The sequence below is a fragment of the Anomaloglossus baeobatrachus genome, chromosome 2, assembly GCF_048569485.1.
Source record: "Anomaloglossus baeobatrachus isolate aAnoBae1 chromosome 2, aAnoBae1.hap1, whole genome shotgun sequence".
Lineage (NCBI taxonomy): Eukaryota > Metazoa > Chordata > Amphibia > Anura > Aromobatidae > Anomaloglossus > Anomaloglossus baeobatrachus.
Window position 1 is genome coordinate 720,010,934 of NC_134354.1, and position 15,155 is coordinate 720,026,088.

Sequence of the window (15,155 nt, forward strand, 5' to 3'; positions counted from 1 at the left end):
CCTGCTCGTGCCCCCCGATGGCCTGTTCCACCGCAGCACTCTCATTCACGGCCGCAGCCCTATATTCAGACCATAAGACGCACCCCCAACTTTCCCCAAACATTTGGGAGAAAAAAAAGTGCGTCTTATAGTCCGAAAAATACGGTAGCTCCATTGTCGTTAAACTGGACTTACACACATCCAGCGTCCGCTTTGGATTTATGCAACGCTGGTCGTTAAAAGGTCCCCTTTACGTGCAACAACCAATGGCACAATAAACTGTGGCTGCTCTAGTTCTTATCCGTGTGAAACCTGGTTACACAGAACGATGCACCGCTGAGAACAATAACCTTTTATGCTGCAAAAAAGATCATTTCACCTGACGAGCAATCGTTTTGCAATCACGCAATCTGACAGACAGCCAAGTCATGACATTATGCAATGTACACACTGTCACGATTCCCCAGTATTGCATGAGGAATACAGGGAAATCATTGTAACATATGCATCATACCGCAGCATGATTTGGCAGTCAGCAATCACACAGTGACAACAAACTTTTCTTCGGAAACTGGACAACTCCTTTATTTTATATTTTCATACATCAGACTTTTACAGATACAGCTACGCCATTTTTTATTTATTTTTTTTGGATTGGAAAAAAGACAAGAATCAAAAATGTTTACCATTTTTAAAAACTTTTGGAGCATTGCAGCTTAAAAAAAAAGTCTCCTCACTGGCATGCTGGAATGGTGTGTCAGTCTCCGTAAGGAGAATAGCTTCCCCTTTAGACTACGTCTTAACCTCTCATTCATCCAGATCAGATCTCATACTTTGCACTGACGAGGGACAACCATCCCGAAACACCGTGTCTGCAAACTGAGGTTCTGATCTGGCATCAATCCTAAGCGGGGGCTTTGCACGCTGCGACATTGCTAGCCGATTGTAGCGATGCCGAGCGCGATAGTCCCCACCCCCGTCGCAGATGCGATATCTTGTGATAGCTGCCGTAGCGAATATTATCGCTATGGCAGCTTCACACGCACTTACCTGCCCTTCGACGTCGCTCTGGCCAGCGACCCGCCTCCTTCCTAAGGGGGCGGGTCGTGTGACGTCACACAGCAGGCGGCCAATAGAAGCGGAGGGGCGGAGATAAGCGGGACTTAAACATCCCGCCCACCTCCTTCCTTCCGCATAGCTGCTGGAGGCAGGTAAGGAGATGTTCCTCACTCCTGCGGCTTTATACACAGCGATTTGTGCTGCCGCAGGAACGAGGAACAACATCGTACCTGTCGATGCAACGAAATTGTGAAAATGACCGACACTACACAGATCACCGATTTACGACGCTTTTGCGATAATTTATTGGTGCATCTAGGCTTTACACATTGCGACGTCGTTACTGGAGCCGGATGTGCGTCACTTTCAATTTGACCCCGACGATATCACAGTAGCAATGTCGCAACGCACAAAGCCCCCTTAAGTTATACGACAAGACTCGTTACAGGGTCACTTGACTTCTAGGATTGCTACCCCCAATAGGTCGCACAAGAGTTTTTCTTCTTCCTCCCCGAGAAGACAATTTAAAAACTTTATTACATCTCACCTTTTTTTTTTTTTTTTTTTTTTTTTAGGTACCTTTGTGATAGTAACTTGTGATCAGATATTACTTCATGGAAGGGTGGGGAGAGAAATAAGCCCTGGAACGTCTGCCCCCCACCACTTAAATACCACTGTTAGAGATTGACAGCAGCGTCTAAGTGGTTATACAGCAGTGTTCAAATCTAGCGCTAACCTCTGCAGGTAAGAGGCAGATGCTAGCTGTACAGAACAGCTTGCCTTGTAAAATGCAGGTTCAGCTTGCCCTCCCAGACCCAGACATTATTTATTATTAAGTCCTTGCAATTTATATATTTATTTATTTTTTTTAATAAGTACTCACCAAACTTGGAACCATCATTGGCAAGCTTGTATACATCATTTGGTGGTGCTAAAGAATCGGCTTCTGGAACTGCATTGACCTTGGAGAAGAGACTTTGCACAATCTAAAGGTTTCCAATTAGGGATCACAGAGAAATGTTAATTAAAAACTCTTATATAAAATCAGACTGATTAGGAAAACAGCAGAGTAAATACATTTGCTATAATGATCTTTTCTTTATTACTACACTGCCGCTAACAGGAGAGAATAAAACAGGATACCTTTTCTCATGGAGTAATCCCGCTGAGAACATAACACTGCTTACAGCATAGTTACTAGAAGGGAACCTGACATCAGATTTATTGTGTCCCCACCCCTACCCCAAATAAATAAATAAATAAATGAATGAATGAATGGTCAGTTAGGAACCATAGTGAAACTTTATTAATGTTGAGAGAGTAGTTAACCATTCGTACTCGCTATGCTGTTAGCGAGAACTGTCTGCTACTCGCATATTCGTTACGAGTTAGGGGACACAATGTAAGTAAATGGGAAATAGTCACTAAGTAGCGAGTAACCCGAAAGCCGTACTTTTTGTGCAAGTAGCGAATAGTACGGCTTTAGGGTTACTCACTAGGTAGCGATTATTTCCCATTGACTTACATTGCGCCCATTACTTGTAACAAATATGCAAGTAGCGGACAGTACTCGCTAACAGCATAGCGAGTACGGATAGTTAACTACTCACTCAACACTAATATGGAAGAAGAATGTCGGCACTGCAGTGCAAATGCCAGGCCGTACTCACAGTTCTGGAGCGAGCAGCTGTTCCTGGATGTCAGCTGTTCCTGGATTAATGATGCCGTACCGAGTGGTGCTCAGCGAGCAACGTGGTCAAGATTCCAGTAATCCAAAAGTGAGGAAAGAAGGCGGCAGCTCACTCGGTAAGTGGCCAAACAACTTTTATTCTGCTATCTCAAACATAAGCGCAGGAACAGTGGGGAGAGGAGGGGGTGCGGGGACGGGAGACGGATGACAGCCATTTCGCGCTGTGTGTAGCCCTTTGACAAGTCCAGTCTGGACTTGTCAAAGCGCTACACACAGCGCGAAACGGCTGTCGGCCGTCTCCCGTCCCCGCACCCCCTCCTCTCCCCACTGTTCCTGCGCTTATGTTTGAGATAGCAGAATAAAAGTTGTTTGGCCACTTACCGAGTGAGCTGCCGCCTTCTTTCCTCACTTTTGGATCACTCAACACTAAGTATACTCTGTAATTGAGTTGCACTCATTCGAGCGCACAACAGCTTGTTAGGAGTATCGAACACCCGGACATCGTAGTGCTCACTCATCACTATCAACTAGTTTGATGTCCTCGGCCAGCTTTTTTATTCTCGTTCCGGGTTGATTGACAGGTCTCTCCTACGCGTATATAGGCAGAGATCTGTCAGTCACCAGGCGTAGAACAAGGAGAAGCCAGCCAGGGACCTCAGAATAGTCCGGTCTCTACTTATAGTCCACGGCCGGCTTTTCAAATAATAATACATGTTCTCTGAAATGCAACAGCATTTCATAGACAGACATACTTGGCTGCCAATCTAATGACAAGTTCCCTTTAAAAGCTGGAAAACATATCTTTTGACTGCACACACTACAATTCATTACATTTGAAGAATAGTTGAAACCTTTTCCTCACCACCATATCACTTTTATTAAAGGTCTTTGGCTTAGAAACTTCTTCTTTAGCTTGAACTACAAAAGAGCAAAGGGAAAGAGAGAATTTATATTATATACACTGGTTCTCAGAAAAGCACATGAGCAGGATCACATTGCTGGCGGATGTGTTGTATTACGCTTCTATGTTACTAATACAGCATAGATTATTTTTTTCTGTTGCAAATATAGCGACATAATTTTTACCAAAACAATCAAATCATGTAAGAGTCCTGATATCCGTTCTGTCACGACTGTACTATTTACACCCAAGTTCATACAACTGCTTCAATAAATGTGTGCACTTGATCCGATTAATAGTGATATGTCAAAATACACAATCTTTGATTTTTACCCCCGAATGGCAGTTATATTATCAAAACTCAATTTCCTTAACACCTCATTCAATATGTTTTTCATGTACAGTATGTGGTCTATCCGTGTTATTCACAATCAGAACACATACCCATTACGGTCTGTTCATGTGTCCGTAGTGAGAATGTCTGCAAAAAGAAGATTTTGGGTACTCACTGTAAAATCTCTTAGGCCTCTTTCACACATCAGTTTTTTGCCATCAGTCGCAATCCGTCAAATTGTGAAAAAAAAAAAACAGATCCAGTGAATGCTGCCGCTGGATCCCTTTTTTTCTCGTTTACTTGTATTAGCGACGGATGGCCTCACGTTTCATCTGTCGTGCAACGGATCCGTCAAAAAATGTATGTCCGGCCGACGGAGACGACGTCCACAGGAACGTTTTTTGTGTGCGTCGAAAAAACGTACAGCGACGGATCTGTCGCCATCCATCGTTTGGTGTAATGGAAGCCTATGGGCGCAGGATCCGTCGTAATCCATCAAATGACGGAATTCGGCGGCGGATGCATTTTTTTTGTAACCGAGCATGCTCAGATGAGGTGTAAATTCATATCTGGTCAGAAATAAAAAAAGTCTCTCTCTCAGATGGGGTTATATAGGATTTCATTACCAACTAACTTTTGGCATGAAAAAAGTGGTACGACGGATCCGTTTTTTTACAGGGATCCGTCGCATCAGTTTTAACACAATCTGCGATGGATCAGTCACAAAACGGATTGTGACTGATGGAAAAAAACTGATGTGTGAAAGAGGTGTTACTCAGAACAGTCGACTCCTAAGTAGTATACACCCACCGACCGGAGAGGAGCTGGTTAGTTAGAGTGAATGCAGTAGAGAAGCAACCTGAAATGAAATACAGAATTTCCCAACTGAAAACATTTAGAAAAAGGGCGAATGCTGTGTCCCCCAATAAAGGCGTTGAGAAAGAAATTTTACTGTGAGTACCCAAAATCTTCTTTTCTCTATTGCTTCATTGGGGGGACACAGGAAACTATGGGACGTTCCTAAGCAGTACAAGGGTGGAAAGGAAAGTACAAGAAAAATGGAAGAGCCCAGGCGAGATGCTCAGCTCAGAAAGTGGCAACAGCAATTTGCAAGTCCTTGCTGACTAGGTTCTAATCTGCCAAGGCAAAAAGGTAAGAAGGGCGGTACTTGGTAGAACTTGGGAAAGGGTAATTACAGATAACTAGGAGAACCATCTAAGGAGCTGCCATGTAGACCATTTGTCTACATAGCTCTAGGAGGCGCCAGAGAGGGGTGAAGAAAGCCCGAACCTGGGAGAGGAGGCTATGTCCCTTGCCTAATATGCGTCCAAGATAGTGGAGCGTATTCAGACCAGACCATTAAGATGACTCTTTGGATCCCAAAAACAGAATCCGGGTGTCAAAGAAAGTTGTCTTAGACAGATAGGGGAGCTGAGACACACTCCAACTAGGTATACAGTATATCCAAGAGACTGGTCAGGAAGATGAGAAGAAACTGAAGAATGGAGCAAGAGGGGACTATCTCCCTCATGGGGGGAAAAGAGCCAACTACCTTAGAAAAAGAGAGGAAACCGAACAAACGGGAATCTGTTCCGGAAAAGGTCAGGAAGGAGGCAACAGAAAGCACGGTTGCTAGTCATGAACCAAGGACAAAAAAAAAAAAAAAAAAAAAAAAAAAAAAGACTAGGATGGATGCAAATGGAGGGCGCAATAGAACATTCAACACCAGAAGAAGTTCTAGGGATTAACAGAGGACAGTTAGGGGATTAGCAGGCATGTCAGTCTTACGACTATATTGTCCAAGAATAGAAGCTAGATTCCTTTGAGAAAATTGAAGGGCCGAGACCTGACCAAGAGGAAACTGAGAAACAGACCGGACTCCAGGGCTGAGAGCAAGCAGGCCTGGAAAGAAGAGAGGAAGAGGACTTTCCCACTTTAATGAAGAACAATGTCCGGATCGGAAAAAAAGAGAATTTTGTTTACTTACCGTAAATTCTATTTCTTATAGTTCCGTATTGGGAGACCCAGACAATGGTGTATAGCTTCTGTCTCCGGAGGACACACAAAGTACTACACTTAAAAGTGTAGCTCCTCCCTCTGAGCTTATACACCCCCTGGAGAACCAGATCTAGCCAGTTTAGTGCAAAAGCTGAAGGAGAATAGCCACCCACAAGTAAAAACAGAGAAAGAACCGGAACAACCGGAGACTCTGTCCATGACAACAGCCAGTGATAACACGTGGAACAAGAAATTACCAAAAGGCAACAGGGAGGGTGCTGGGTCTCCCAATACGGAACTATAAGAAAAAGAATTTACGGTAAGTAAACAAAATTCTCTTTTTCTTTATCGTTCCTATGGGAGACCCAGACAATGGGACGTCTCAAAGCAGTCCATGGGTGGGAATAAACAGAAAAACTAAGAAGTAGGCGGAGCCTAACTTCACAAATGGGCGAAAGCCGCCTGAAGGATGCGTCTGCCCAAGCTCGCATCTGCCGAAGCATGAGCATGCACTTGGTAGTGCTTTGAAAAGGTATGCAGGCTAGTCCAAGTGGCAGCCTGACAGACTTGCTGAGCCGTAGCCTGGTGCCTGAAAGCCCAAGAGGCACCGACAGCTCTGGTCGAGTGTGCCTTGATCCCCGGCGGGGGAGGCACCTGAGAACACTGGTAGGCATCCGAAATGGTGGACCTAATCCAACGGGCTAAGGTCGGCTTAGAAGCAGAGAGGCCCTGTGGACCTGTGGTTAGCACAAAAAGAGAGGTGCACCGCCTAAGAGCACCGGTGCGGGACACATAGATCCGGAGAGCACGCACCAGATCCAGAGTATGCAACGCTTCTTCAAAGCGATGAACAGGAGCCGGACAAAAGGAAGGTAAGCTAATGTCCTGGTTAAGGTGGAAGGGAGAGACCACCTTAGGAAGAAAGTCCGGAGTCGGACGGAGAACCACCTTATCTTGATGAAAAACCAAAAAAGGTGACTCCGAAGAGAGCGCAGCCAAATCAGAGACTCTCCTGAGGGAAGTTATGGCCACTAGAAAGACCACTTTCTGTGAAAGACGAAACAAAGAAACCTCCCTGAGAGGCTCAAAGGGGGGTTTCTGCAAAACCATGAGAACCAAATTGAGGTCCCAGGGATCCAAGGGCTGCCGGTAAGGCGGAATGATGTGAGATGCGCCCTGCATGAAGGTGCGGACCTGAGCCAGCCGGGCGATACGCCGCTGGAACAGCACTGACAGAGCCGAGACTTGTCCCTTGAGAGAGTTGAGGGACAGTCCCAGCTGCAGACCGGACTGTAGGAAGGACAGAAGGGTCGGCAAGGAAAAAGGCCAGGGAGGATGGCCGGAAGAGCGACACCAGGACAGGAAAATTTTCCAAGTCCTGTGATAGATCTTGGCAGAGGAAGACTTACGGGCCCGAGTCATAGTGGAGATGACTTCAGGGGGGATACCCGAAGCCGTCAAGATCCAGGACTCAAGAGCCACGCCGTCAATCTGAGAGCCGCAGAATTCTGGCGGAAAAACGGACCTTGTGAGAGAAGGTCTGGACGGTCCGGAAGATGCCACGGCACCTCTACGGACAGATGGAGCAGGTCTGGGTACCAAGCTCTCCTGGGCCAGTCCGGTGCAATGAGGATGACTCGACGGCCCTCCAGTCTGATCTTGCGCAGAACTCTGGGCAAGAGAGCTAGAGGGGGAAACACGTAGGACAGACGAAACTGGGACCAGTCTTGAACCAGAGTGTCCGCGGCGAATGCCTGAGGATCGTGGGAGCGAGCCACGTAAACCGGAACCTTCTTGTTGTGACGGGATGCCATAAGGTCCACGTCCGGAGTGCCCCACTTGCGGCAGATTGATCTGAACACTGACGGATGCAGGGCCCACTCGCCGCTGTCCACGGTTTGGCGGATGAGATAATCTGCCTCCCAGTTTTCCACGCCTGGAATGTGGACTGCGGAAATGGTGGACTTTGAGTCCTCCGCCCATTGAAGGATGCGTTGTACCTCCAACATCGCCAGGCGGATGCGTGTCCCGCCTTGGTGATTGATGTAGGCAACCGCTGTCGCGTTGTCTGACTGGACTCGGATGTGCTTGCCCGCCAATAGGAGGTGAAAAGCTAGGAGAGCCAGAAGCACGGCTCTGGTTTCCAGCACATTGATCGAGAGAGCTGACTCGGACGGAGTCCAAGTGCCCTGCGCTCGGTGGTGGAGACATACCGCTCCCCAGCCGGATAGACTGGCATCCGTGGTGAGTATCACCCAGGACGGGGCCAGGAAGGAGCGCCCCTGAGACAGAGAGGGGGGCCGAAGCCACCACTGAAGAGAGCTCCTGGTCTGTGGCGACAGAGCCACTAACCTGTGCAAGGAGGAAGGCCGCTTGTCCCAACAGAGGAGAATGTCCAGCTGCAGGGGGCGCAGATGGAACTGGGCAAAGGGAACAGCCTCCATTGACGCCACCATTTGACCCAGCACCTGCATCAAGCGCCTGAGGGAATAACGGCGGGGTCTCAGCAGAGAGCGCACCGCCAGTTGGAGGGACTGCTGTTTGACTAAGGGCAACTTCACAAGTGCCGGCAAAGTCTCGAACTGCATCCCTAGGTACGTGAGACTCTCGGTCGGAGACAGAGTGGATTTGGGAAGATTGACAAGCCACCCGAACTGGGCTAGAGTGGAGAGAGTGAGCGAGACACTCCGCTGACAGTCTGCGCTGGATGAAGCCTTGACTAGAAGGTCGTCCAGGTAAGGTATCACTGCCAACCCCTGGAGGTGCAGAACCGCAACCACTGCTGCCATGACCTTGGTGAATACCCGAGGGGCCGTGACTAACCCGAAGGGGAGAGCCACGAATTGGAAATGTTCCTCTCAGATTGCAAAACGTAGCCAACGCTGGTGTGAAACTGCAATTGGCACATGCAGATAGGCATCTCTGATGTCGATGGATGCCAGGAAATCCCCTTGGGTCATAGAGGCAATGACTGATCGCAGAGACTCCATGCGAAAATGCCGCACCAGAACATGCTTGTTGAGAAGCTTGAGATCCAGGATGGGCCGGAAGGAACCGTCCTTTTTGGGGACTAGGAAGAGATTTGAGTAGAAACCTCTGAACCGTTCCCGGGCGGGAACCGGTACAATTACTCCGTTGGCCTGCAAGGATGCCACGGCCTGAGAGAAGGCGGCGACCTTGGAGCAGGGGGGAGTTGAGAGAAAAAATCTGTTTGGCGGACTGGAAGAGAATTCTATCCTGTAGCCGTGGGAGATGATATCCCTTACCCACTGATTGGAGACGTGTTGAAACCACGCGTCGCCAAAGTGGGAGAGCCTGCCACCGACTAAGGACGTTGCTGGCGCGGACAGATAGTCAGGAGGAGGCTGCCTTAGCGGCAGCACCTCCTGCGATCTTTTGTGGACGCGCTTTTGGGCGCGAGTTGGATTTCTGGTCCTTGGCCGAGTTAGTGGACGAGGCCGAGGGCTTAGAGGACGACCAGTTGGAGGAACGAAAGGAACGAAACCTCGAGTGATTCCTGCCCTGTACAGGTTTCCTGGTTTTGGTTTGTGGCATGGAAGTATTCTTCCCGCCAGTAGCTTCCTTAATAATTTCATCCAGCTGTTCACCGAACAGCCGGGACCCAGCAAAAGGGAGTCCAGCAAGGTACTTCTTTGAAGAAGTGTCTGCCTTCCACTCTCGAAGCCACAAGATCCTGCGGATAGCTAGGGAATTAGCCGAAGCCACCGCAGTGCGGTGAGAAGCCTCCAGCATGGCAGACATGGCATAGGATGAAAAAGCTGAAGCTTGGGAAGTTAAGGTAACCATTTCAGGCATAGATTCCCTGGCGAGGGAATGCATCTCCTCTAGAGAAGCAGAGATGGCATTGAGAGCCCACACTGCTGCAAAAGTCGGGGAGAACGAGGCCCCTGCCGCCTCATATACAGATTTGGCAAGAAGGTCAACCTGGCGGTCAGTGGAATCCTTAAGAGAGGTGCCATCAGCCACCGATACAACGGTCCGGGCTGAGAGTCTAGACACCGGGGGGTCTACCTTTGGGGAATGAGCCCACTCCTTGACCACCTCAGGTGGAAAGGGAAAACGGTCATCAGAACTACGCTTTGGGAAGCGTTTGTCAGGACAGGCCCTAGGCTTGGTCACAGCGGCCTGAAAACTGGAGTGGTTAAGGAACACACTCTTTGCCCTCTTAGGCGAGGTAAACTGGTGCTTTTCTGCCAGAGGGGGTTGTTCCTCTGATACTGGCGAATTGAGGTCCAGTACAGAATTAATGGACGCAATCAAATCACTACCATCTGAGTCACTTTCGGACAGATCAATGGGGTACATGGAGTTAACCTCCGAGCCCTCCGTAAAGGCATCCTCCTCGTCCTGCGAGTCAGCTTCTGAAACAGAGCCGCGGGACGAAGAAGGAGAGGGAGCCCTGCGTCTCTTCTTAAAAGGACGGAGTCTGGGACCAGATGATGAATCCTCTGTGAGCTCCGGTACAGAGAGAGCCCTAGCAGCAGAGGCACCCTGTGAAGGGGGCTGATGCATGTTCAGCAAAGTCCTGGACAGAAGTCCCATGGAGTCGGCAAAAGACTGGGAGAGAGACCTAGAAAAGGATTCTACCCAAGCCGGGGGTTCAGCCACAGGAGCCGGAGCAGCCTGAGAGACCACTGGGGGTGCGACGCCAGGCTGAGGCACCGTCAGGTTAGAGCAGACATCACAATGTGGATAGGTGCTCGGTTCAGGCAGTAGGAGCTTACATGCAGTGCATACTGAATACAGCTTTGGGGCCTTGCTCCTCGTGTGAGACATGCTGCTGGAGAGGGGGCTCTACTAGAATGACCCCCAGAGAGTATATACAGAGGTCCACAACCAGAGGTTGTGGCTTACCAGACCGCTGGAGCGGTGTTGTGTGCCCTCCAGATCCCGAAGCCCGGACCCCCAAGCACCTCAGCAAGGACGCTGCAGACCAGCGCTGTGATCGCAGGGAAAACGCTGAGAAAATGGCCGCCGGAGCGAAGAGAGGGGGCGGGACTTACTCTGGGAGCGGGATCTGGAGGGCCATAGAGACCTACAGGGGAGGAGACATGTACTCAGAGAGGAGTGTCCCTCCCCTGTGCAGAACGGCCGCCGGGCGGAGCCACGCTGTCCCTCTGCATGAATGACATGCGAGGGCAGTGAAACCGAAACTAGGCCTCCGGCGAAGCCGGGGCCTAAATTTGAGCGGTGCGGCCGGCGCGCAGGCACCATCGGCGCGGTTCTCAGGCGACAGCCAGAGGACCCGCCGGAAATGTCACAAAACACACTCAGCACACTCTCCCACCATAATAAAGTACAGGGACCCCCAATATATAAACGTCTCAGGTACTTAGCTTTCTGAGATGCAGGGTTCCAAGTTCCTGGGGATGAGTGCTCCGTCCAGCAGGATCCTGAAGGGCTGCGGATGGAGACCGGTCTCCTGCCAAGCATGGAGAACCGTGCTGGCTCCCACTTCAAGCCAGAGCCCAGGAGGGATGGTGAAGGAGCACGGCATGTAAGGCTCCAGCCTTGGAATCAACCTTAACAGCACCGCCGACACAGTGGGGTGAGAAGGGACATGCCGGGGGTCCAGATTTGGACCCGCTTTTCTTCAAACTCTTTCCAAAAATCAAAAATCAGATGAGAATGCATGTGTGGATGTATGCCTTCTGAACACAAAGTGATAAACTGGCTAGATCTGGTTCTCCAGGGGGTGTATAAGCTCAGAGGGAGGAGCTACACTTTTAAGTGTAGTACTTTGTGCATCCTCCGGAGGCAGAAGCTATACACCATTGTCTGGGTCTCCCATAGGAACGATGGAGGCGCTTAGAAAAAAGGGAACCAAAGGAAACCGATATTTGGGCGATTCCACGGAGTGTATGGAAACAGGGACAGGAGACTACCTCCGAAGACCTAAATCCTTTGATCATTCAAGAACTAGGGGATGATGGACGAGAAAGAGACAAATGAGTTGTCAGGAGACCATCAGAGCCTCAGAGACAACCAATGAAGGACACAGGACCTGGAAATGAACTGAGGGTCAAACACATCATGGAGTCAAAAGATTGATGTCTGGGTGCTCTGCCGTAAACAAATATGGAAGAGAACAGTCAGATGAGCAACCAGTTATCTTATTGAAGGTCTTTCACAGGCAGAAAGACAGCAGTCTGGAGCCTTCTTCGGAGATGTGAGCAGCTGAAGGCATCAGCACAAACCTTTTAGTCAATGACCAGATTCTGCTGCCATGAAGAATGTTGCTGTGTTGTCGAAAGATGCGGAGAGCGGTTAGCTAAAGAAGATTTTGGGTACTCACCGTAAAATCCTTTTCTCTGAGTCTTCATTGGGGGACACAGGAAACAGTTTCCTGTGTCCCCCAATGAAACGAAAGAGAAAGATCCTTCCAAAGGAGGAAAGGAAAATTAACAGTTGACAGTTCCAGATGCAGAACCCAAGCGTGCGACATTGGAATAAAGATTCCCAACTAGTATCTATCCTCAATCTACCAAAAATTGAAAGGGTATCTTGTGAAGAGTGGAAGAACACCACCACCATCAGGCTGCCAAGATTACGTAGCTGGGGAGAGACCATATAAAAAGGAAATCTCTTGGATGAAGCAGAATGTGGAGTCTGGGTGATTGAATTCCAGGAAGAAGAGCAGAGAACCTTTTAACAGGGAGGGGTGACCTCTTGATCGTGCGCATCAAAAAAAGCATGTTCCTGACGACAGGCTACTGGCACGGAAAAGGAGACGACTTTGACCTGAAGGTCAAACCCAGAGAAGTGTGCTTTGAGAGGCAAGTAAAAGCTCTCGTAGCGAGCTTAGAGAAGAACGTGAATCATATGAGATACAGAAAAGAAAGATGAAGATCCCTGTGGTGCAAAAACAAGGCTACAGTGCAAACATGATCCTCGTAAGGACACAGAGGAAGCGATTAAGCTGATTGATTCTCCGTGAGCTGAAAGAGATTCTTGAACTCTTAGGCAGTCCAGAAAAAAGGGATGATCTGAGGCATCTTCAAGTCCGCTGAGAGGTATAAGCCCATGGGTTCCATGTAAGTTATCACCGATGGTGGAAATTTTAAACCTGGAGGACGTAGGGGTGCACTCCGACACATGACCTTGAGATCCAAAGTAATACCGTCCTACCATTGGACCGAGAAAATTCCTAAAGAAAAAAAATCTGAGGAACTGGAGTAAGGCCATGCAAATATGGAGAAAAAAAAAGGAAACAAACAACTCCCAGTGAAGTTGTCCATGGTGGGATCTGAACCCAGGACCCAAGTGCTGCAAAGTGTGGTGATGTTGTTGCCAGGAAAGAAAAAGGTGGAAAATAAGAAGGAAATGAGAGGCAGGTTGCGAGGAAGGCAAGATGTAAGAGGCTACGAGAGGTTTCTACCAGAAAGGAGATTTCTGCTGGCATATGCTAGCAATGAGGCGCCATTGTGATCAGCCATGTAACCCATGGTAGATGGTGGGTCTGATTAACTGTATTGTGAAAAGATCACTTAGACCACTGTTGCGATCAGCCAGATGGATCATGGTTCTGACTCACTGGATAGTGGACCACCGTTCCGATCATTTATTAAGTTCATGGTAGATGACGGGTCTGACTCACTGGATAGTGGGCAGAACAGTTGGACTGCTGATGTGAACAGTCATGTCATTCATAGTGGATAGTGGGTCTGGATAACTAAGTAACGCTGCTACAATCATTCATGTGGTTCGTGGTAGATGAGGGTCTGACTCACTGGATACTGGGCAGAGCACTGGAGCGCTGCTGCTGTGATGAGCTATGTGGAATGTGGTACGTGTTAGAGGATTGCCTTTACTTGCTGGATAGTGGACAGAACCCTTGGATCACTGCTGCGATCAGGTATGAGGTATATGGAGGTTCTGACGCACTGGATAGAGTGGACAGCGTATCAGGGCAGTTATCGGTATAGGTAAATACTCCAGCTGCAGTCTAGGTTAGGGCGCCATGGATGAATCTGAGCCGAGGAGCAGCTCGAGATGGAAGGGTGGTATTCGAGAGCTAGAGGCAAAGGAGCTGCAGTGAATGAGCAGAAGGTATATAGAAAGACCCATGGGAAATGTGTGTGGAATAGAGTGAACAACTGCTTATATTGCAGGCAGTTGGGGTCTCCTAGAGGAAATGCAGAGATCTGTAGCAGATAGGCTCTGAAGTACTTGGTTGCAGGTCTAAAAGGAACCTCAGGAGTGAAGACCTGGCATGCAAGAAAATGGCACCAGAGGAAGGAAGAGGGGGCGAAGCTGGAAATGCAGGATACTCATACTGTGGTCGGAAAGGTTGAGGGCAAAGGGCGAGGTGGGACAGGAAAGCCAGAGCGTGTGATTAGTTGGGCTACCAGGGGTGTGGACCGGCCACAGGAGTATGCCCGGCAAAAGCCAAGCCAAGTATTTATAGGGATCACATACGGCTTTAAAGAAGGGGATTAATTTTATTATAATGATTCAACGATTACAGAAAATAGGAAATAGTGTGATATTGCGTACACTTTTGCATAATATAAATCACAAAGGTAAAGTATTTACATTGCTCACTACATAGGAAAAACTTCACTAGGAGCATGTCCGGGAGCATCAGCTGTGAGAAGCAAAACAGCGAAAACAGAGGAACTCCTGGGATCCACACTGTGGTGTTACGGGCGTCCCCTCCACAGGTAAACAGGCTTCGCTGTAATCTTCACTAGTTTATACCTCACTTGAAAACAAATGCTTGCATAACCAACTGTTACGCAAACTCTAAAAGGGTGCTTTACATGCTGCGACATCGCTAGCGATTGCTAGCGAAGTCGCGAGCGATAGCACCCGCTCCCGTCGTTCGTGCGATATGTGGTGATCGCTGCCGTAGCGAATAATATCGCTACAGCAGCGTCACACGCACATACCTGTTCAGCGACATCGCTGGAGACACCGAACAATCCCTCCTTCAGGGCGTCACAGTGATGTCACAGCGGCGTCACAAAATGGCCGCCCAATAGGAGGGGAGAAGATGAGCGGCCGGAACATGTCGCCCACCTCCTTCCTTCCTCATTGCCGGTGGATGCAGGTAAGGAGATGTTCGTCGTTCCTGCGGTGTCACACATAGCGATGTGTGGTACCGCAGGAACGACGAACAACCAGCGGCATGCACCACCAATGATATTATGAAAAGGAGTGACGTGTCAATG

At 48.9% G+C, this 15,155-nt stretch overlaps 1 protein-coding gene across 1 annotated transcript in view; it reads right to left on the bottom strand.

Moving 5' to 3' along the window:
- Positions 1 to 15,155, bottom strand: part of BRCA2 (BRCA2 DNA repair associated) — a 213,149-nt gene that overhangs the window by 161,977 nt on the left and 36,017 nt on the right. The window contains exons 7-8 of the mRNA XM_075337343.1: positions 3,591 to 3,646; positions 1,922 to 2,024 (exon numbers count right to left, since the gene is read on the bottom strand). Coding sequence (XP_075193458.1) covers positions 1,922 to 2,024; positions 3,591 to 3,646 — 159 coding nt within the window. The remainder of the gene's footprint in view (positions 1 to 1,921; positions 2,025 to 3,590; positions 3,647 to 15,155) is intronic.